Source organism: Zymoseptoria tritici, chromosome 12, assembly GCF_000219625.1.
Source record: "Zymoseptoria tritici IPO323 chromosome 12, whole genome shotgun sequence".
NCBI classification, from domain to species: Eukaryota; Fungi; Ascomycota; class Dothideomycetes; order Mycosphaerellales; family Mycosphaerellaceae; genus Zymoseptoria; species Zymoseptoria tritici.
The window spans coordinates 335,912-357,729 of NC_018207.1; the positions used below are offsets into that span (position 1 = coordinate 335,912).

Below are 21,818 nucleotides of genomic sequence, written 5' to 3' on the forward strand. Positions count from 1 at the left end.
CCCCGTCGGCAACGTGGAACACATATCATCATGCGGCGGTCAAACGGCGCGACCACACTGAACCACTGCTGTAACACTCAAAGTCCAGAATCAAGAAGATTGGTCTGCGGTCGAGCATGCTTGCCGGGCCGTCACCCAAGAAGATTCCTATTCGATTTGGACTTCCTGCCTCGGAGCATCGAAGGACACGAGACGGCGAAACGATGACGGAGTTGTCGTTGTTGGCTTCCGGGCGGGGGTATGGGATCTGGCTGATCGAGTAGACGGATGCTTGATGTGGGTTGACGATGCGTAGGTAGAGTAGATCACAACCACCTATACCTCCCGGTCCTCGTCTCCTGTCCGTGGGATCCTTCACCTCCAGAGCGAACGCCACCATTCCCATATCTGATCGATCTTTCAACCCGACTTCTTCCAATTTGGCGGCATAGTCCCTCTCATCGAGCGAGAGAGTAGACGGAGAGCGGCCGCGCGCCTCGCACAGGGCAACGCCAGGCTCTTCCACCCAACGGATCGCCACTCCGCCGTCCTCCTCGTCGTCGTGTTGGATGTTGTGACTACCAGGTCCAAGTGAAAGCGGCATTCATGCAGGTATATGTAATATCTCGTCGCCGCTCAGCTGCGCAAATGGCTATATCAATTAGCACTTGTTGAGGATCCAGAGCACACTTCGACAAGCACATTTCGCAACCGGAAAGACGAGCTCAGAGTCACTCGGCAGAACGAGATCCGCAATCAGACGACCTGGAGGAGCGACATGCTCGAAGGGTGGCGGCGGAGCCGAAGAGAGACCGACTTTCGTGAAGCCCAAGTTGTCGAGAGCCGTGTCTAGAAAGTTGGTCAGTAAATAACACGTGAAGTCTTTCACCCTCAGAGCGAACACGGCCATTCCTCACATCGACAGCCGGTTCCTAGGGACGTTGTACAATTCGTGGGTATAGTCGGCGATGACCCGTCGGAGAGGCATTGGATGGGAAAGAGGGCATCGTTGTCGAAGCTGTACGTCTCTCACACTGCCGTGTGTATTGACGTACCGTCAGCTTTCATACTACACACTTCACCACCATTCTTCCAGAACCGTCAATGCTCATCTCAACGAACCGAAATTGCAGACAAGTGTCCACTCCATCGATAACAATCGTCACAACTCCTCGGCATTCGACGACATTGCTGGACAGCGCTGACACCGTGATCTATCCGCTCCATCATCAAATGTTTCGGCCCGTAAATCTCGAGTCTCGCCCTCCCGGGTCATGATCACAAAACTAGCATCCCCCGTCCGGCTGACTTGCCTCGCCCCATCCCTCCGGAAACAAAAGAGTCAGTGCTTCAACAAAGTCAGCCGGGAAACTTTTGCTTCGAAACGTGTGAGTCCGAGAATTCCGCCGTCTCGCGTCTTTCCCCGCTGATGATTTGGTCGGGTTGGACCTTGATGTCGAGATCGACCTTGTGCCTTGCGACGGACATTTCGGGAATATGTTGATTGATGAGAGGTCATCAGTAGGATAAGTTCTCTGCTTGACACGGACTGGGTTTCTTGCTTTCTTTAGTCCTGTTGTTTCGTGCTTGGTGTTCTGGTTCGCTGAATATGAATCCGAACGAAGAAGCAGAGAAAGAAGACCACCACCTTCCCGGCCCCAAAGTACACTTCCCTCTAACTTCCGGCACGTTCTCCCCATCGAGGATGATGCCGGCGGAACGACAAGGCGGAATAATGCCAGCAGCTCTTCGTGTCATGTCGTCTCGAGAAGCAAGGTCACCCATGGCATAAACCAACGGCACGACTCGGTAGGGCTGTCATCTGCTGAGGTGAGGTGACTCGAGGCGAGAGTGAGACCGAGGCGATTGCATCTTTCACATGATGGGAAGGCGTTCTTGGGTGTTCCTTGCCATGATGGGGGAACGTGGACATGCCAGGCCGGGAGGTTGGGGTGCAGGTACGATGGACTTTTCCTGCAGAGCCGAGTTGAGTTGAGCACGGATTCAAGTAGGAGAGATGCGATGCTTGACTCCTGCGGCGATGCAGTATTCGAGGAGGTGATGAAATCGCCGAGTATTCCACCGAGTGATTCTGGATCTGAATCCTTCTCAGTCAGTGCAAACCCGGTGGTGTTGAGTAATGCCCGTAACACCGTTCATGGAACATCCATCCGAGAATCACATGTCTTGAAACACATATTGGGGCCGAATGTCAAAGCGGAGTATGCGAAGCAAGGTAGTGTCTGCCAATTGCCAAAACCAGTCCTGACTATTGCGGCATGCATTCCGCCGGACTTGAGGATGTGAAGGCTGAACTCCACTTGAGTATCGAACAGTCGTGCAAGGCCGCTCTCATATCAAGGATCGGTGGTCGAGATATGGGAGTCTACTTCCGTAAGGAAAGTCTTGGCGTGAAGCTTCTTGACTCGTGATGTTCCAGGTACGATCTGCCGGAAGAAGAGTTGTTTTTCTCGGCAGAACGAGGAAGGTAGAACGATGAGGCTCAGAAGTCAGCCGAGAGTCCGAGACGAGGGAGTAAAGGACACTTTGCCGGAGAATGGTCGCTTGGCGGCATTTGCAAGTCTTGATACTTGACAGGCTTTGTCGCACCAAGATGGCGTGGTGAAGTCTCTCCCTTGTGGATCGTGATCCGTCAGGCTGCGGCGGAGAGGGTGATGCCGTCGTTGCAGACTCGCAGGGGAGGACCTGTGCAGGGCATCTGCAAGTCGACAGGGTATGCACAAACCCTCGAGGTCAGAATAGATTCTGGGAAGTCTTTCTCCGCGGGAAGGTCAGACGATGACAAGAACAGCACTGTTTGCGCAATGTCTCCGCGGGTTTTTGTTCAGGAGGCCGACGTTCAACGACTGCGAGTGTTCGGTAGATACGGCACTCTGCTCGACGAAGACACACTCGAGTCAAGAATGTTTCAATGGCACCGATGAAGAACCGTGGATGTCTGTCGCTGGCGTGGGTGTGGTTGAAAATAGTTCTTCCTTCCGCCGCCGAAACAACGAAGCCGCACAAGGGAAAAAGCTTCTGGAAAACTTCTAGCGTGGAATGCTTGTGTTTCGGTCCGCTCGGTGATGAGAAAAGTCCGTGACACTGACGTGAGGCTGGTGAGATTTTGAGATGAAGTGGATCTTTGCATTGCCGGGGAGCGGGAATCGAGATCCTTGTCCCTGGCAATGGAAGAAGTTTGACGGGCAGAACATGACATGTTGTTCCGTGTGTTCGTTCGGAGGCGGCTGTTCAGTACCACCGAGATCTCGGGCCATCCGATGTGAGGTGAGTGAGAGATGCAGGGAGTGTGATGGCGCGACATGTCTGTCCACGGCACAATGTTTCGGCAGAGCTCTGCAAAGAGTGGTACTGTGTGCAATGTAGTAGTATCTCCAGTACCACAAAAATGCGACGAGAAGAGAGTCAGCCGAGCAGGCACCGTTTGCTAAGTCGAAACTTTCCCAGCAAAGGCAAGTGCACTGCACTGCACACGGCGATGCGAGCTCGGTGGAGCCTCGCCGGACAATGGCTGGCTGAAGGATGAACCACGATCATCGCATCGTGCCACTACGGAGTCGGAAGCTGCGTGTTTCCTGCTTCCGTCGTGCATGGGAGTGCATTTCCCTTGTGCGGTCCCACGCCATGGCTGATCGTCGGTGGACAACGATGGTGAGGTGATCGGTAGACAAGGGATGGGATGCATACAAAGAGGTGTCATGACGCTGAATAATGCAATCACGTGTTGAATGTTAATCAAGATGACGAACCTGGAACCAAGCTGGCGGAACGATGGGAGGATTCTCCAAGGAATGCTTCTCTTCCATTGCTTCTCGTCGTTTTCCATGGTCGTTCTGGAAGGAATCGAAGGTCGGACGGAAGGCCAATCATCGAGCTAGTTCTGACGGGAGGCGTCGGCAATGCTGGACTAGTGCAGTAGTGTGCTTTGTGTGTGAGTTGGAGGTGGTGCGTGCTGGTGGGGACTGTGGGACTGTGGCCCGTGAGACTGTGGGACCATGTCAAGGAAAATGAGAGTGTTTCGGTGTGGCCTTCTAGAAGACGGGGCCACGTCAAGAAGTGAGACGTTGAGTATCCGTACAACGATCAGTCGACGAGTCGCGTGCCTACCTTACTGCAGTAAATGAAAAAGTCGAGTCCTGGCTAGTCGATCGTATCATCAGCCGCATGATGAGGCATTTCTTCCCGTAGGGCGTATGCGCATGCGCGATGTAAGGTATGCACATGACTCTCTGCTGACTGGACTGCGTACATCACCGAGCGGGCGGTTACAACAAACAGGAGGGGGAGGTACTTTCTACTTCTACTCCACACCACCGTCGACACACTGCAGCATTGAACGCTGGTCTGATCTGGAGCGTCTCCCTGTCTGCAGTCGCCTCTCATACATTCATACATTACTTTGCTCTCTGCTTCCTCCTCTGCCATCAACTGCCGTTCTTAGTGAACAGGCCGACCAACCCCGGCAGACCGACGTCTTCTAGCAACCATCTAGTGACATTCATCCCAGCTTCCGTGCTGACCTGACCATGAGTCCATGACCTCGTCCTTATCCTTGACCTTGCTACCTTGACGGTTTGACCCACGCACGATCCAGCACTAGCACGGTCAGACACTCAAACTAGCACTTTGCGCTCCAACTTCGGCGCGCCAAAACTGCCGTCTGTGCGACTCTCCAACTGCGACTGCGCCTACCAGTACCATCTGCGATCAACTGCACCGCACATTCCATTCTCTCCGCTCACGCAACACAACACAACACCTGTGACAAACAACTCCAACCGCATCTCCTCCCTACCGTCGATCCGACTCTACACGGGGACCGCGACTGCAACTGCGACTGCGACTGCAATCATCTTGCAGCCCCATCACACCACCGACATCGCGCCGAACGCTCTTCGGACAACCACGACCAAATCCACCCTTGTCCACCGACGAACGCTGCTCCACCTCTGCACGCGCTGCACGACACCCGACTCCTCCACCACCACCACCGCCGCCGCTTCCTGCACGACCGCCTCATCAATCCAGACCCGACCCGACGGACCGGCGGTCGATCAGACACGACCGTTTAGATTGAAAAAGCCCAGCCGGCAGCGCAAGTCCTCCAACGTCAATAAACGTCGAACCGCTCGCCCCACCTAGACCGACGGCCACGAGCCAAACAAAACTGCTCTCCTTCCTGGACACCGCCAAACGCCCCGGCTCGTCCTCCATTCCCGTGAGACGCTTCCGTCTCACTCACAAACTGGCGTCGTTCCGGCAGTGTTGGACTGCTGGCCTCTCTCATTGCGAGGCCGATCCCGTCGTCACCCAAAGAAAGAGCCTGTTTCGGAGCGTTATGATTGTGCGAAAGAATACGTCGCCCATTTCCACCACCACCACCAACACCTCCTCCATATCCTCCACATCCTACGCATCCTACGCCTCCTCCCACACCTCCTACGGGTCTCGCTGCGACGCCGACGAAAAGAAGGGAGTCATGTCCTCGGACGGCTCAATGGACCAGTCTCGCCCGCTGTCCGTGTCCATTCCAACAACAGTGGGCGCATATGGTCCGCCATACCCGCGGCGACCGAATTTGAGGGAGATTCTCGCAAACACATCACCTCCACCGTGGACACTGGCCGCGTTCATGGCATATCTATCGAGCAATCACTGTTTAGAGACGCTGGAATTCACAATGGATGCTGGGAGATACAAGAAGCACTACGCAAAGATGATGTCGCGAGCCACAGACGGCGGAGACCCACCTGCGAAAGACCGAGAATACGTCGCTGCGCTGTGGCAGCGTCTGGTGGAAGCATACATCCAACCAAATGGTTCTCGTGAGGTGAACCTCCCATCCCAAGTCCGCGATCCCATCGTCAGCCTCAAAGCGACATCACATCCTCCTCCACCCGAAGCGCTCGACCCAGCCGTGGCCAAAATCTACGAGCTGATGGAAGAGTCCGTGCTAGTACCCTTTCTCAACTCCGTCTACCTCCAAACCGCTCATCCCGTACCGTCGTCATGGCCATATGCGGGAAATGCTTCGGACGAATCACTCAACAACAGTGCCAATCGCGACGAACACTCTCAATATGCCCGCCGCGCACGACCTTCACCTCCTCTCAATACCGCCGTACCACCTCATGGATATTCATATTCACCCGCCTCATCCGCGACATCAACATCCTCATCCATGGCCTCTGCATCACATTACTTCCGCAAATCCACCACTCCCATGTCCACGACCTCTTCCGCGCCTCCACCACGCTCGCGCTTCAGCGTCAAACTGGGCTCTCCCACATCCTCCACCTCTTCACCGCGGACGAAACCTTCCATGGATGCCTTGGCTGCTTCGGACCACTACAGCAAACTTCATTCCAATACCACCTCCGCGACAAATACCAGCAATAGTGGTAGCGCGCCCATGATGACGGATGATAGTGGGAACAGCACTGGCTCACCGACACACGACTCCCCAATGACACCGCCGATGAGTCCGCCTGGTTCCGGCGATAGCCCGAAGAGGGATTCGGGAATGTGGAAGAAACTGGGGAGGTTGAGTGGGATGAAGGTTGGGAGGAAGAAGAGTTTGAGCGGGTTGAAAGAGGAAGGTGGAGCGCCGAGGACGGTTTGAGAGGTGTTGGGACGTACGAGATTGAAATTGAAAGAATGATCCAGGCGATGGGTCTAAGCCATGGCAACGCGAAAGATTGCAATGGCATCATCACAGGCCCTCCACAGAACCTTGAAGGATCTGGCATCACCAATTTCTGGTTATTGTCGACTTCGCAGATCCCGATAAAGGCCGGAGCCGCAACAGACTGAACGGAGTCCACGAGCACAGCAAGTCGCGTGCGCTGGAGTGCATGACAGCACTACTTTCGACATGACCAGGTCGACGAAGGCAGCTTTCTCGAGGAGAGCATGAAGAAGCTGAACGCAATGAGGCGACCATGAGACGGAACGCGCTGCGCAGTCCCATGGACTCAAGTCGAGCTGGGAAACTTGGGACGACATGGGATGGGAAGAACGAGACCTCAACACTCAAAATCTATGATATGATACCTCAATGCAACTTATCCTTCCGAGAGGAGGTCTTCGGACCTTCAACTTCAACACCTCATTTCGCTCCACCTTCCCTACTTGCTTGCTTCATCGCCGACCTCAATGGTCTAGACTCTTTCAACTTGCATGTCTCACTCTCCTACATCATTCATACATTTACATGCAGCTCGTTCGTCCGTCTCGCTTTGGGAAGATTTCTCCGAATTTTGTGCGAAAAAAAAAGAAATATCTTACTTACTCCTAGTACTGGGGTTGGCTGTGCCGGTCGATTTATGCATGCATGCATGTCTCACATGGCTCAGCAAGCACGAGGAAGGCTGAAAGAATCCTTGCGAAGAGAGCGCGCCCAATTCCGTTTATACCTTGAGGGTTCTTGTCTGTTTTGCGTGAGGTTATGACGGCGTGACGGCGTGACTTGCGTGGCTTGGGTTGGGTTGGGTTCTGGGGTCTGGGGTCTGGGGTTTTGCCGTTGCGACCTTGCGACCTTGCGACCTTGCGACCTTGCGACCTTGCGTGGCGTGGCGTGATGCTTGAGGGTTTCTGGGGTGGGGGGGATGCTTGAGGATCGGTGCGGGTGGTATTGGTGGTAGTGGTGTGGTGTTCTGGACCGTCGTTTCCGGGCGCTGAGGGGAGGAGGAGGTGCGGTGACGGCAAGTGAAGTGTGGGTAACAGGTCTCTCTATTCTATCCATCCATTGACCTGATCGTTGACATGAGACATACCGTCAAGCCGACGTCGTCCGTATCCGAGCTGCTTATTATCAGATTCTGTATTCTCGTAAATATGAATACGACCAGATGAGTATGACATCCGTCATCTGACAGGCCCTCGTGAGGACTTTTTCCATCGTCGATCGAGAAGGATTATAGCCTTTTGATATCCCAGCACGATCACCGACGCTGTGGTCGTGAGATTCGGACATCCTGGTGAGATCGAGTGGTTGGAAACTGGGGTGATTGGAAGCTTTCTTCGCCGGGACTGCGGGTGGTTTTCGGGAAGGCGGAGCAAGGGCAGTTGGAGGATTGTTGGCGGAAGATGGCGGTGCTGGGGATGATAATGCCTGATGGCGGTGCTGTTGGACGACGGTGATCGATGATGATCGTTGCAGTAAGATGGCTTAGAGGAGGAGGAGAGGTCGGGTTCAGGAAGGAGTAGGGAATGAATGTCAAGGTGAAGTGAAGTGGCTTTGTGGCGGATTGAGATGTGGCGTTGAACTTTACCGACGAGATCGATGGACTGCATTTCCAACCTTCTCTTCTTCGACCTTGCACTACAATGACAACATTGAGAGACCATCAGATTCGAATGCTTTCACCGGCTCGAAGCCTGCGCTATATCAAGATCAGCCCGGGCATTCTTCGCCTACACCTACAGTTGGCCGCCTTTCGCCCGCCATCTCAGTCTTCATGGGAGCGCTGCCCTCGAAGTCGAATTCGGCCGAAAGCAAAGAGACGTAGCGGCCGTCTATTTCGAGCCTGACTAACTCAAAACTCCAGTGGAGGATCTGGTTAGTACCTCCTAGACTCGAAGGCATCGGAAACATCTTCGGCCTATGCGCCGGCAAGAAGACATGGATCGGCATTACATATCGTGCAACTGGACGCCCGAAGCAGGCTTCGGGTCCCGAGACTGCGCATCGGTATGCCACAACCGGTACAATGTGTAGCATACATGCATGGACGCCAAACTGGCGGCAAGTCAATCGGCGTCCTCTCTAGCCAGGTATGCACAGGCCATGGAGTTTGCATCGTGTTGGCAGCGTCGATGTCCCATCCAGGATCGGTCCACGACTCTTCGTTCTTCGGCAGACACTCTTCCACTTTGTAAAAGCGATTAGGGTGAGGTGAGACGTGCCAGCAGAGTCACTTCGGAAAGGAAATTCTCTGCGGTTGTCGCACGGGTGCGTTGGCACGTGCAAGTACTGCCTCCTGCCTCGCTTTGCAAGGCATGCCATCTTCAGGCCTCGACTGGTTCAACAACTCATCCGGGCAGAGAGGCTTCGGGCTCTTGCGGGGTATATTTATAGCACTCCAATGCTTCCCTGCTACCACGCTGTTCCGAGACAGCCAGTGAGCGCACGTGTGGCCCTTGCATACAGGGCTACGCGCATGCCGAAGGACACCACTTTTGCAGCACTCCCGAGAGACGGGTTTCGCGCTGCGATGGGATATCTATGCATGCCACCCGAATTCTTCACTTCCTCAATGTTGTTCCGAGGCACCCAGTGTTCGACCACGATGGACAGACACCATCTGTACAGGCATCCATCTTCGGCAAGGGTCGAGAGGTCTCCGATGCATCCACGTGCACATGTGCTGCATTGTACTTCCATGAGTCGGATAGTACTATCCTGGTGCCACTGCTATCGGCAATTGACATTGTATCGGCAATTGACATTGTATCGGCTTGAACACCGGAGCTCATGACCACTCTGATGCGCTCGCACGCTACTGCGCAACCATGACCATAAAAGGCCGCAAGCTGCCCGCCCCGCCTGTGTATGCATCACGACCAACAGCTCCTTCACCAACGTCTTGTCCATCAACAATATCCCATCAGTCGTGTCTCTTCACCTTCAAACCGCTGTCTACATACACACCATGAACATGCAGCTCTTCAACATCGTCGCCGTCGCCGTCATCGGATTCCTCACCCCTACCGTCATGGTGCGATCTTCCCGTCTTTCGGCCCCAAACGACTTTATCTCGCCAGACTGCTGACCATAAGCTCAGGCCAATTGCAACTACAAGACAATCTGCACGCAGGAGTATTGCGACAAGAAGTTTGGACCGGGCTATGCGCCCTACTGGTCAGTATCTATCGTGACAACTGTTCTTGAAGTTGTACTTGAAATTTGATGTGTATCTGACATGGCGTGCGGGTAGCGTGAACGGAGTCGGGCGAAAGGGCAGTTGCGGATGTGTTTGATTGAAACGTGCAGACGGATCGGACTCCCGTTCGCTTCTCGGGTGGGTGACGACAATGTTGGCTCAGCACAATGTGCGCTGAAATGGATTCGGCAGGTGCGCGCCGCGATGGAGCATGGTGGATTGGACAGATCGATGTGGCTTTTGATCAAGAAAGTGTTGCCATGGACGTATTCGTCAGTACAAGGTACAATGCCTTTAGTAAGACATCTCATCCGCGACCTTGTTGCGGCCTTCGTTTTTGTCGGCTGGTGATGCGAACTACTCCTTCTTTTGCGAAATCGTGCACATGGAGGAATCGCTCCGTTGATCGCGGTTTCGAATACCACTCGATCGTGGTTTGCTGCCTTGCAGTTTCCTATGCAAGTGAGGTTCAAAAAGTGGCGTTTGACTTTCTCCACAGTGGATTGCGGAGGACTGCATCCATCTCTCCTTCTCCTGCAATGCGTCAACCTGATAGATCCTGAGCGTTTCTTGGACTCCACGCATCAAGCACAATGTCCCGGTCGCAGAAAGACCGCATACCTTCACATGTCCGCCAACATGACCGTCCACGCCCTTCGACCCACATGTACCAAACATCGCTTCGCCTGCGGAAGCGCTTCCTTCAATCCCGGATCCTGCCTGCCGAGTAAATCCAGCAGTCCTCGGTTCTCGGATCGTCTTCCGAGCCTCATCATTGGTTCCTTGCCCGCGCAGAGCTTCCACAGAGGTACTGTGAAAGGAAGCAGCAATGGTCATGGCAGTCCGTGGCGAGTTGGAGTCCTTCGAAGCAGGTCGGTGGGGAAGTTGCTTTTCCTCGTGGCGGCGACTCGGACTGCGGCTTCGCACACCGTGCGTGCAGGAGTCTGTACCGCTGGTCCGGAGTAATAGATGCGTGGAGGTGAGAGGCGAACGAGAGGTAGGTCTTGTTCGTCTGATCTTTCTTTCTCTCAATCAATCAACCTTTTTCATTTCTCGTTTTGCACGAAGGAAGTTCCTCCAGCGTGGAATAGACAGCGCACGACGACGACGACGACGACGACTCATACATCTCTCTGTCCTGAACGGTTGCGACGAAATTCCTAGCCAGACCACAGCTCGTCTGAACACTGACCGCGACAGACCAACAATTTTCAGCCCATCTTACTCGGAACGCGATGGCGGCGACATCCACTATCAACTTCTCCCGCCCTTGGGGACCTTCAACGACGTTCGCATCGCCACCAGCAAGAATATCCAGCCTTTCTCCCGTTCTCGAGCAGACCGAAGCACCTTCTGGGCACAATTTGTCTGCTCCATGTCATGACAGAGTCTCCTCTTCGACCACTTCCATCCAGAGCGACTGCAAAAGGCTGCGAATTGCAGAGTCGAATACATGCCGCAACCCGATGCCAAATCGGACTTCCTCCGAATCAACCGTGAAAAGGAGTAGAAGTAGCAGCGGAGCTTCATCTAGATCGGGAGGGAAAGCAGCGCCACGACTAAGCCCATGGCCAACGATACGGCGGGACTCTGGCATAGTCAACAACATCCCGCCAACGCCTCGCTCACCGACTACAAAGCTGAGCCCGCCGCCCTCTATCTACTCCAAATTCAACCCAGACCAGGTCTTCAGCAGACCAGTTGCCGGACCACGAACATCTTCAACCGGAGCAGTCGCCGCGATCCACCCGCTTCCGCTGGCGAGACCGCATTCCTCTCCTGCTCCAACGACATCTCCTTCTCAAATCTCGAGGAGTCGCTCTGCTTCCGCCGTATCATCACCGTCCGCCTCGAGCGGGAGAAGAGCATCCATGATACGGCTCAAGTCCATCCTCAAAGTCACGAGCGTATCGCAGTACACTACCAATGCAGATGGGAGTAGTACTGTTTGCAGGACTTCAGCACTATCAAATGCTAGCAACCGTCATTTCGAGAAACCACGGCGAAGTGCTTCACAGCGGACGACGTTTATACCGAGACCGAGACCTTGCGGCGGCAGCAGTGGGAGGCATGGTAGTGGAGATTTGGATGCTGGAGAAGGGATGATTCGAGTGACTTGGGTTTGAAGATACTCTAGAAGTTGGAGACAAAGGCCGAGAGGCGCACTGTTTTGGACATGAAGGGATGGAGAAAAGAGAGGGAGGGTTGTGAGAGAATTGAAGATGACACGGCTCAGGACGAGATCACGAATTACGACTTTAAATGTTATGCCGAGATGAGGTCGAAGAATCATTGAAGTTTCTACACAAGCCTCCTTTTTTCCTTCGTGGTATGCAGAGCACGATGTGCATTCGTCTGGCCGTCCAATATGCCACATCCAAAAGCGACCCTTTGCCCTTGCTTCCCAGGTCTTCGTGCTGTTCGTCTCTTGCTTCGCAGACCTTGACTCAATGTCCGATATGCTTCACAGGCACGCCTGCAGTCCAGTCGACTTGGCTCAGCAGAATCCTTCCAACAACACGTCAGTGTCCATCGATCCATCAATTCTGTCCATGATTTCACCTCTGAAAACACAAGCACCTCCTGATCCATGTCGTTCTGGCATCCCTCACTCCTAAAATCCGCCCAACACCCCACGGAAAGCCTCCCGACCACTCTCCAGAATCGCCTTGTGTCCCTGCAAGAACTCCCGCATGTGCACCGACTCCTCGGCCTCGGCGGCGAGGTACGCGACTTCGGCTTCGGACATGTCGTTGATGAGGAGTGGGGAGAGGGTGGCTTCGGCGAGGTGGTGGAGGAGATGACGCTCGATGACTTGCTTGGTCACGGCGGCGATGAAGATTTTGACTTCGTCCTGAATGAGGAAAAATTGTTAGCGGGCTGCGATATTGGCCATGCTGGGAGTGACTTACCTTGTAGTAGGCGAGCTGGCTGTCCAACGCATCCTCCGCCGACGTCTTGTCCATGTCCGGCTCAATGAGCTCTTTCAGCTCCTTCTTCAGAACCTCCGCGCTCACCATCATCTGCTTTGGTGCACCTTCACCTTCAGAGCCGCCAACATAGTATTGCGCTGACTCCAGCAATTCCTGATATTTCGCCGTCGCCTTCTGCGAGCGAGACTCCTGCATGGAAGCAGTATAGGCGGGATCGTAGGTGATCGGTGGGCGCTGCTTGTCTGCGATGAGGCGACCCAACTCTGCGATGGCGTCGGTGAGGCGCTGCTTCGTGGCTTCACCGATTCGACCCTGAAGACGAGTGGCGACTTCGGGGGGCGTCACATGCTCGATGGCAGTGCGCACGAAGGCATCGCACAAGGCGTCGACATTGGCGATGTGCTCAAGGGCGAGGCGCTCCCAGTTCTCCGATTGTTCCCAGAAGAGCTGCGACATGAGAAGCGGGTTGAAGTTGCCTGGAAGTTCTCGGCCACGAGTGCGTACGAGGATGCACTTGACCCACTGAACCGCCGCAGGGCGGGTCATCTCAACTTGGAGGTCCTTCACCGCACCGTACTCTTCGAGGTCAGGCTCTGGGAGATCACGCTTGGAATTGGTACCTGCCATGCCGTCGATCGCCCAGATGCGGTACTTGTGACCGTACTGACGCATCTGGCTGGCGAATTTCAAGTTGAGATGCTGCACGGCGGCGCGCATGCGACGGAAATTGGCGGGATGGTCGAAGCCTTCATTGGGGTTGATGTTGCCGAAGAAGGAGTGCTCGTAGTTGCCATTCACAGCAGAGGAGACAATGGACTGGTAAGAAGTGGCGATACCCATGAGGAATCGCTTCTGCTCGGCCGTGGTGGAACGAGCTTCGCCAAGCGCGTGGAGATCGTCGAGAGTCTTGTTATGCTTGCTGCTCAGTTCGGCCTGAAGGTTGGGCAACTCTTTCTTGAGATGACGGAAGAGAAGCTTCGAGAGCTTAGCGCGGAGGCTGTCGACGCCTTTGTCGTGGTCGGGTAGAGTGCGGTACTGGCCGGCGTTGAAGAAGGCTTTCTCGGAGCTGTTGCGAGCCTCGAAGGACGAGTCAATCTCCTCATCGGATCTGTGCAATGTCAGTTTGGTACACTTTGTGCTCTCGCAACGAGATACATACCTGTTCTTCAGCATATGCCACCCTAGCTCGAAGTAGATGTTCTTGTTCTGCGCGAGGTCGATCCAGAGGTTCTCGTTCGGAGAGCCGGCGCGCAGATAGTCTGGCTTGGTGACAATGCCGAGGGTGCGGTGGCCGTCCTTGTCGACTGCCTTGCACTTCTTGAGGATGCCTTGATTGGCGAAATCATCTTTGGCAGAGATGACGGCAAGCATGATGGTACGCTTCTCCTTCAGGTAATCTTCGACGAGAGAATGGATGAGCGTGACGTCGGCATCAGTTTGCATCTTGTTCGGAGCTGCGATAAGACCTGGAAGGTCGACCAGCGTCAATTGAGGACGGCCAGGACCTGCAATTTCGACACTCAGCACATCGCGCGTGAAAGCCTTGGTGCTGTTCTCATCATGAGAGTCCGTGTTGAGACCCATCAGCTCAGTGGCTGTATCGATGAGGCGTGGCAGCTGACGAAAGTCGGTAATGGTCTCGCTGAAGTTCTTGAGGTTCATCTTCTCGGCTTCTGGCCTAGACTCATCGGGAATGATTTTGGTTCGAAGAGATTCGGACTGATCGCGGCGCAGAATGATCTCAGTAGCGAAGCGGGTGCAAAGACTCTCTTTGCGCGGGAATGGAACCTCAGTGATCGCTTCGAGGACGGAGGATTTGCCCGAAGACTGGTTTCCGCAAACCACCAGCTGTGGCAGTGGGAGAATGGAACCCAATCCGCAGGTGCGCAGACGATCCACCACGTCGAGGATCTGACGGTACCCTGCGCTCTGGAGGTCGTCAATGGAGGTGGAAGCCAGGAGTTCAGTCACTCCGTTCAGCTCGGTGGTGCTCGTGGCAGCTTCCGATGAAGCGCCATTGGTGGCTGGGGGTTCGGCGGACATGTCTGATTTGGCGCGTTCCTTGTTGATTCGATTCTTTGCTGCGCCGGCCATGTGATGAATTCGATGGATGTGCTGCTCGAAGAAGTGAAGAAGTTGTTTTTGACAGAGAAGCAGGCATGGAAATTTGAAGGAGATCAGCTGCGGCGTTTGCAGCATCAACAAATTCTCTCCCATGACGTGCAAGTCTAGGCCCTCCTGCATCTGATGCTGCGTTTGCAACATTCGTTCCGATCGCCAAGTTGCACATGGCGTAGGAAGCCGTGATAACGGTCAAAGTTTCGAAAATGTGAAGAATTGGCCATTGAGCATGTGAAGACGTGAGGAATCTCGCAACAGAAACAGAAGAGTTCGAAGGAAAAGGCAACAAAGGAAAGCAGCCCCACGGATAACTCTGAACAACATGTTAACATCCGCCAGTTTGCAGTCACCATTTGGGCTTGAAAGTTGGCGTTCATCCTGTGAGGGACTGTTCGAACAACCTCGTGAAGTTCCGCCGTCCAGATACACCACGCTTCTGCGAGCATGTTCAATCATGTCGAGAGGAAGACCACATGCGGAGACATTGACTCTTTCTCAGGAGGGTTAGAAAGTCGGTGCTTGAGCTCGCGGGACACATTGTCGCAGGCAGCGCGGACTCGGTTAGGTGCATGAGATGCAACATGACCGCTCAATCGCTCGTGCAACAGTGTGCAGCTGCGGCTGTCCGCTGTCAGATCAAGAGCGGTGCGTACATGTTCGGCGGGTTGAAGCAAGATGCAAAATGGACGCCCTGTTGAGAACACGTAAGGCGCAGCACGGTCAAGAAGTGAAGTCAACGACCGCACAATACACCGAGCAGTCATCTCAACAACGTGAACGCGGCGCGGAGGATTTCAGGGAGGCCGTATTCATAGCAGAAACGAATGGTGAGGCGAGTGAGGTTGGCAGGGGAGGAAAGAGAAAACGAAAACGACAGCGACAACGTATCTGTGCCCGGGGAGCGTCGGCAGGAACGCGGACCGAAGCAGGGATATGCAACGGGGTCACCGCTTCGACCAGGCGGCAGCTCGAGCATGTTGGAATTGACTGAGCGAAATGTACTCGAAGGTAAGGTATCAGGTAGGAGGTGTGTCTTTGAGGTTCCAAAAGGCACGAGGTACATTGACGATCGGCCGTGTATTTCCTGGTGAGTTTCCCTCATCACAGCCAAGCTTTCCCATTCATCGCGGATCGACGCCCTAGCAGCCCTAGCGCCAAGTCGATTGCGGGGATCGGATGACCTCGACCAGGTACTTGATTGATCAGTCCAACAACGACACATCTAACCCTACGCGCGTATGTATCCCCATGATCATAAGGCTACCTATCACATCGTGCTTACGTGCAAAAACAGAATACATCCCAAGCGAGACGAGCAAGAGAGACGCCAATCGTGAAGGGACCCCACCCCAAAGATAGATCTACACTCTGCCCTCCACAATCCTTATCTCTGCCCCGAAACACAACAAGAATGGTACCTCAAGAATCTGACGCAAGACACCGTTTGAAACAACGAAAGCCAGAGGAATTCTGGGGTGGGGAAAGCTTACCTCCATTCGGGGGAAACTAGGGGAAGATGGGAGACTGTTACCGTTATGTACTAAGTACAGCTCGGATCGCAGGTGGTACAACGTCTCAATCTTGCGAGGAAGCTAGCTACCTCACCTGTCTTGTCTCTCCCAGCTGCTCCTTCCGAATTACATAAAAAGCCACTCCCATCTTCCGCGACGTCTTGCCTTCTTTTCCCTCCTCCCCGCGACTACTTCTTGTGAAACCATACCATACCATACCACACCTTTCGTGCCTACTTGACCTCCCGTCCATCCTCACCGCATCTCCAACAACACCTCGAAACCTCAATCTACCTACCCACGACGAACCTAAGCTCCCACCTCTTCCACCAACAACCTCAACAACAATGGCCGCCCCCCGCACAGTCCAATTCATCGCCCTCCGCAACCTCCGCCAAACCACAACCCGCCAGGCCGGCCACCACCAAACCCGCTCTCTCCACATGACCGTACGTCCCCCTCTCATCCCCCCACCCTCCCCTCTCCCAACTAATCCTCTCTCCAAGGGCCCAGCAACCTACGCCTCCCCCTTCCTCTCCACCTCGCAAACCAACCCCAACGTCTCATCCACCCACTCCGCGTCCTCCAAAACCACCCTCCGCACAACCAAACCCTCAACCCAAGAGACGAATCGGTCCCGAAATTTCAATACCTCCCGCTCCCGCAAACAAGTCAACGACTCCTCCCCCATCGACTTTACTTTTTTCCCTTTCATCTTCTCCTCCCCTTCCTCCTCCTCCGAGGAAATGAACCTCACGACAGCGGTGCAAGTCCCCGTCCTCCCCTCAACCTCCTCTCGCACCGCCATTTCGCGACTCGAGCAGACGGGGCAAGGAGGAGGAGGGGAGGTTGTGGATGTGGTGAAAATGGGGGCGGAAGTTTATGCCGTTGTACGTATCCTCTATCCTTTCCTTCGCTGGGTTGAGATGAGATGAGATGAGGTGCGTTTTGCTGACTAGTGTGATATGATGTAGGCTCCCGACTCGATTATCCTCCCGCTTTCGGATCATGCTTCGCCTTCGGACGAGTATATGCACATTGACTTTCGCGGGTTGGCGGATAAAGTCGTGGATGGGTTGGATGGGTTGGTGAAGGATGTTGTTGGTGGGGGAGGAAAGACTGTGGCGGAGGCGAAAGTTTAGGTTGGTGAGATGGATGGGATGGGAGAGATGGGGAGTACGACCTGCATTAATATAGGATTTGGGTCGATATCAGGCAGGTATCTTTATATTTGAGATCTGTTTCAGTCTCGCAAACTATTGCAAAATGAACGGTCCTCAACAGTCCATGGCACCGTCGTCTGACGAGTCTTATCATTCGTTATCCAGACCAGTGTGAAGATGCAAGCCCAAAAGCCAACACCTCTCCCCTTCATGCCAGAACCCATTGCATCCGCCCATCCCTCTATTCTACTACACCAGAACATCTACACAAATCCAACTCCCATCTAAGCCTCCGCCTTCTTCTCCTCATAAGCCTGATCATGCACTCCAATCGCCCGCCCACTCGGATCCGTCTGCTTACTCCACGTCGGCGTCCACCTCATCACCGTGCTCGCACACTGCGGAGGGAAATGCTCGTCAAACATACACCTATACCAATACGCCTCCTTCGAATCCGGAATATCATCACCCCAGTGCGGTTTCTCCTTGCGGATCGTCTCCTCGACCATCTGCTCGTCCGTCACCATCTTCTTCGCCTCGTCTTTGAGCCCGTCGATCCAGCCGTATCCGACACCATCGGAGAACTGCTCCTTTTGACGCCAGAGAATGTGTTTGGGGAGGTAGGGTTTCGCGCCGGGTTCGCCTTCCGTGTCAAAGGCTTTGCGGAGGATGTATTTCTCGATGCGGTCTTTGGTGATCATCTTCTCCGCTGGGTCGATGTTCATGGATAGGTCGAGGAATTGCTTGTCGAGGAAAGGAACGCGGGCTTCCACGCCCCATGCGGAGGTGGATTTGTTGGCGCGAAGGCAGTCGGCCAGGTGGAGGTTCTTGACACGGCGGACGGTCTCCTCGTGGAAGGCCTTCTTGTCGGGAGCGTTGTGGAAGTAGAGATAGCCGCCGAAGATCTCGTCGCTGCCTTCACCGGAGAGCACCATCTTCACGCCCATCGCTTTGATCTTGCGGGAGAGGAGGAACATGGGTGTTGAGGCGCGGATGGTGGTGACATCGTAGGTTTCGAGGTGGAAGATGACATCGAAGAGAGCATCGAGACCTTCTTGGATGGTGAAGGTGAAGGAGTGGTGGCGCGTGCCGAGGTAGCGGGCGACTTCCAGAGCGGCCTTGGTATCGGGTGCGTCGGGAAGACCGATCGAGAAGGAGTTGAGTTGGGAGAGTACAGGCACAGAGTTGAGGTGGTACTCCTCGTCGATACCTGCGAGCTCCTCATCCGCTGGAGGCTTGCCGTTGGCGACTCCATTGATTGACGGGCTGTTGGTTCCAGAGAGGAGAGCCTGTTGCTTGGTGTACTCCTTTTGCAGACGCAGAGTCTCACGTTGTGCGATTGAAGCCACAAGAGAGCTGTCCAATCCTCCCGAAAGCAACACACCGTATGGAACCTCCGCCATCAATCTCTTTCTGACCGATCGTTCGAATGTCTCGCGGAGGACTGTCAAGTCGAGTGGGTTGGATGGGACTGAGCTGGGCTCCATCAACCATTGCGGGGTGTAGTATCGAGTCAGCTTGTCGGTCTTGCTGTCGTAGACGTGTCCTGGTGGGAAGCTCTCGATTGTGTCGCACACGGGGTGGAGGCACTTCAGCTCGCTGGCGAAGTAGACGCTGCCGGGTGTCTCGGACGAGCGACCCATGTAGAAAGTGGTGATTCCGATTGGGTCTCTCGCGGCGATCAGGCGGTCCTGAGCCTTGTCGTGCAGCACCCAGCTGAACATGCCGTCGAGGTACTTTGGCGCATCGATGCCATATTGCTCGTACAGAGGAATGATCACCTCACAATCGGAGTGCGTCTTGAACGGATATGGCTTGGCAAGCTGATTGCGGAGGATTCTGTGGTTGTAGATCTGAGGAAGTGTGAGTGTTGAGTGGTATGTCAATATCGTATGCTCTTTCTGACCTCGCCGTTGACCGCCAAAGCAATGCTCTTGTCCTGGTTCAAGATTGGCTGCGCGCCAGTGTCAATACCGACGATTGAGAGACGCTCGTGTACGAGAATGGTGTTGTTGGCTGTATGGTTGCCGCTCCAATCGGGCCCGCGGTGCTTGATCTGCTTGCCTTGGGAATAGTCAGATATTGGATCGCGTGTTCTTCCAGGCACTACGGCTGCTGCTCACCCATGCGAAGGGCCATTGGCCGGAACTTGGCAACATCAGGATGCTGGTGGCAGGCGAAAATACCGCACTACATGATTTCGTTAGCCATGTCTTCACTTCAAGTGAGCCAATGCCATCTGCAACCTGCACGCAAAGCGTGAGGGACGGTCTCTAGCTGAGTTGTAGGGCTTTTGTGCTTCAAACTTACCATGGCGGCGGTGAGGAGAGTGGGGAGCGGTGGTATGAGGCGGTGTATGTAATGTCGAGAAGAAGGGAGACCAACAACCAGGAGTGAAGTCGCAGATGGTGGGGCCAATATGACTCCGAATCTGAAGTTGAAACCAATATTTTGGTCGCAAGCCAATTTATTAGTGGCCGGGCCGAGACCGGCCATCTTATCGTGCCTGCCGGCGGGCCATTTGACTAAGCACATTGCTGATAGGTTGCCTTTGAACTTCACCTCAACTTGACGTCCTTGTTCACAACACCACTTTCGTGTTGTCCTCGATACGGCCACTGACAGCCTGACCACCGACTGCAAGGCATCATGGCTTCGAACCAGCCACTCTGCGATATGCTCTCCTCCGGCAGGGTAGCTGCCATGTCCCGCTGACTGGGAAAACTCGAGGAGGACAAAAGGGACTCGTTCGATGCGCAAACGACATATGTCAGCACTAGACAATGTTCTTGGAGTAGTTGCGACCATCCAGATCGTTGTCATGCTACCTGCGATCGATCTCCAATGCCCCGAGCTTTGCTGTCCTGCCCACGACTCTGCTGATCAACATGATGGCGGTGGTCGTGCTACCTGAGCAGCGCTCACGTTCATCGAGGACGAGACCAGCTTGCGCGACTTGTACTTGGAATTGGAGGCTTTCTCTGCCGGGAGGAAGGAATACCGGTCGGCCCCCTGGCTTCTCTCTTGGCCATTGCGACTCCAGTGTTTGTGCAAGCAAGTTTTCATCGAATTCTACGGACAGCTCTTGGTTTAATGACCCTGTACAAGCTTCCCATATATTTCCTACCTTTCTCGTCGCCACCATCGTTCTGGGCCATCCTCGACGCTGACGTCTACACAGCCATCTCCTCTCACTGCCTTTTTCACTGCCGCTGACACCCGGAGACAAAGAACCCATTTGTGCCTGTAACCAACATCTTCCTTTTCTCCGTCACATCCGACATCTAGTATAATCAAAGCTGCTACACTTTCACACAAGCAAAGAGAGCGAACACCAAAACGACAGGACAATCAAACAACATCGGCAACATGCGATACTTCGCCTTCGTCATCCTCCTCGCCGTACTCCTCGCCGCGGCCGCACCTGAACGCCACGAGGATCCAGAAACCTACACGCGCGACAACTGCCCGGACTGATGCCCTCGCTGCCACTAGTCTGCACAATGAAGATGACTTGTCGACTTCTCGATCATTGCTGTAAGACTCCTCGGCTTTGGACGCTCGCTGTCGCTCGGGACCGTTCACTCGTGCTGACGCTGACATTTGTCTTGGATATGGTGGCGCGCGCCTTGACGCTTGCATAACGGCCACAGAAAACAGAGGTGCGATGTGCTGGGTTGCATTGATCTGCCTCTTACGGTCGTCCCCCTATGAGGAGGACCTTTCTGTCTGTCGAATGTTGAGCGGTGGAAGTGCAAGGATGGTGCAGTGTTCTTGTGCATTCAAGGCCACAATCCGCCGCTCAACATGCACATTTCAAGCCAAGTGAGCGAAAGTCGTGCGGTGAGTATTGCGTGGAGGACTGGGAATTCGGGCATCGAAAGTCCGTACAACGACAACATACAAGCTCATGTTGATAATGCACCTCCCATTGATCGCTTGAACTGCATCGGAGCGAGGACTAGATTGCTTGAATGGACATCGCTTTATGTGAAGATCGACAATCGTAGCACTTGAAGAAGAGGCACGGCAAGATTACGCGAAGGAAACACGCAGCAACAAACCAGGGTCCGGATGCCGGTATATTATGTTTACTGCAGCGTGAACCTCCTTCAATCCCAAGCCTACTGTACGCAATGCCAGAAAACGCCTCGAGTACCTATGTGTGACGTTAGCGTTGTTGGCCGCGTACTGTCCCGTTCGCAT

General features: G+C 54.3%; 7 protein-coding genes across 7 annotated transcripts; 4 read left to right on the forward strand and 3 right to left on the reverse strand.

The window, feature by feature from the left end:
• Window positions 1–28: 28 nt before the first annotated feature.
• Window positions 29–967, reverse strand: MYCGRDRAFT_96949 (uncharacterized protein; the record flags this gene model as incomplete). The annotated part of the gene is made up of 2 exons (XM_003848154.1): window positions 29–557; window positions 897–967. The coding sequence occupies 2 exons, from the start codon at window positions 965–967 to the stop codon at window positions 29–31; spliced, it is 600 nt and encodes a 199-aa protein (XP_003848202.1).
• A 4,530-nt stretch (window positions 968–5,497) lies between these two features.
• MYCGRDRAFT_101712 (uncharacterized protein) lies at window positions 5,498–7,045 on the forward strand (the record flags this gene model as incomplete). The annotated part of the gene is made up of 3 exons (XM_003847834.1): window positions 5,498–6,225; window positions 6,400–6,482; window positions 7,017–7,045. The coding sequence occupies 3 exons, from the start codon at window positions 5,498–5,500 to the stop codon at window positions 7,043–7,045; spliced, it is 840 nt and encodes a 279-aa protein (XP_003847882.1).
• A 2,608-nt stretch (window positions 7,046–9,653) lies between these two features.
• MYCGRDRAFT_96951 (uncharacterized protein) lies at window positions 9,654–10,850 on the forward strand (the record flags this gene model as incomplete). Its single annotated transcript, XM_003847835.1, has 4 exons — window positions 9,654–9,719; window positions 9,786–9,862; window positions 10,048–10,181; window positions 10,441–10,850. 4 exons carry the CDS (start codon window positions 9,654–9,656, stop codon window positions 10,848–10,850), a joined length of 687 nt encoding a protein of 228 aa, XP_003847883.1.
• A 100-nt stretch (window positions 10,851–10,950) lies between these two features.
• MYCGRDRAFT_106282 (uncharacterized protein) lies at window positions 10,951–11,874 on the forward strand (the record flags this gene model as incomplete). Its single annotated transcript, XM_003847836.1, has 1 exon — window positions 10,951–11,874. A coding segment is annotated over one exon (753 nt), but the record flags the coding sequence as incomplete, so codon positions are not given.
• Window positions 11,875–12,498: 624 nt separating this feature from the next.
• Window positions 12,499–14,860, reverse strand: MYCGRDRAFT_50876 (uncharacterized protein; the record flags this gene model as incomplete). The annotated part of the gene is made up of 3 exons (XM_003848153.1): window positions 12,499–12,738; window positions 12,797–13,925; window positions 13,977–14,860. The coding sequence occupies 3 exons, from the start codon at window positions 14,858–14,860 to the stop codon at window positions 12,499–12,501; spliced, it is 2,253 nt and encodes a 750-aa protein (XP_003848201.1).
• A 1,777-nt stretch (window positions 14,861–16,637) lies between these two features.
• MYCGRDRAFT_106284 (uncharacterized protein) lies at window positions 16,638–17,675 on the forward strand (the record flags this gene model as incomplete). The annotated part of the gene is made up of 3 exons (XM_003847837.1): window positions 16,638–16,898; window positions 16,956–17,339; window positions 17,424–17,675. The coding sequence occupies 3 exons, from the start codon at window positions 16,797–16,799 to the stop codon at window positions 17,589–17,591; spliced, it is 654 nt and encodes a 217-aa protein (XP_003847885.1).
• Window positions 17,676–17,896: 221 nt separating this feature from the next.
• MYCGRDRAFT_77269 (asparagine synthase (glutamine-hydrolyzing)) lies at window positions 17,897–19,998 on the reverse strand (the record flags this gene model as incomplete). Its single annotated transcript, XM_003848152.1, has 4 exons — window positions 17,897–19,465; window positions 19,519–19,676; window positions 19,736–19,802; window positions 19,923–19,998. The coding sequence occupies 4 exons, from the start codon at window positions 19,923–19,925 to the stop codon at window positions 17,897–17,899; spliced, it is 1,797 nt and encodes a 598-aa protein (XP_003848200.1).
• Between the last annotated feature and the right edge of the window lie 1,820 nt (window positions 19,999–21,818).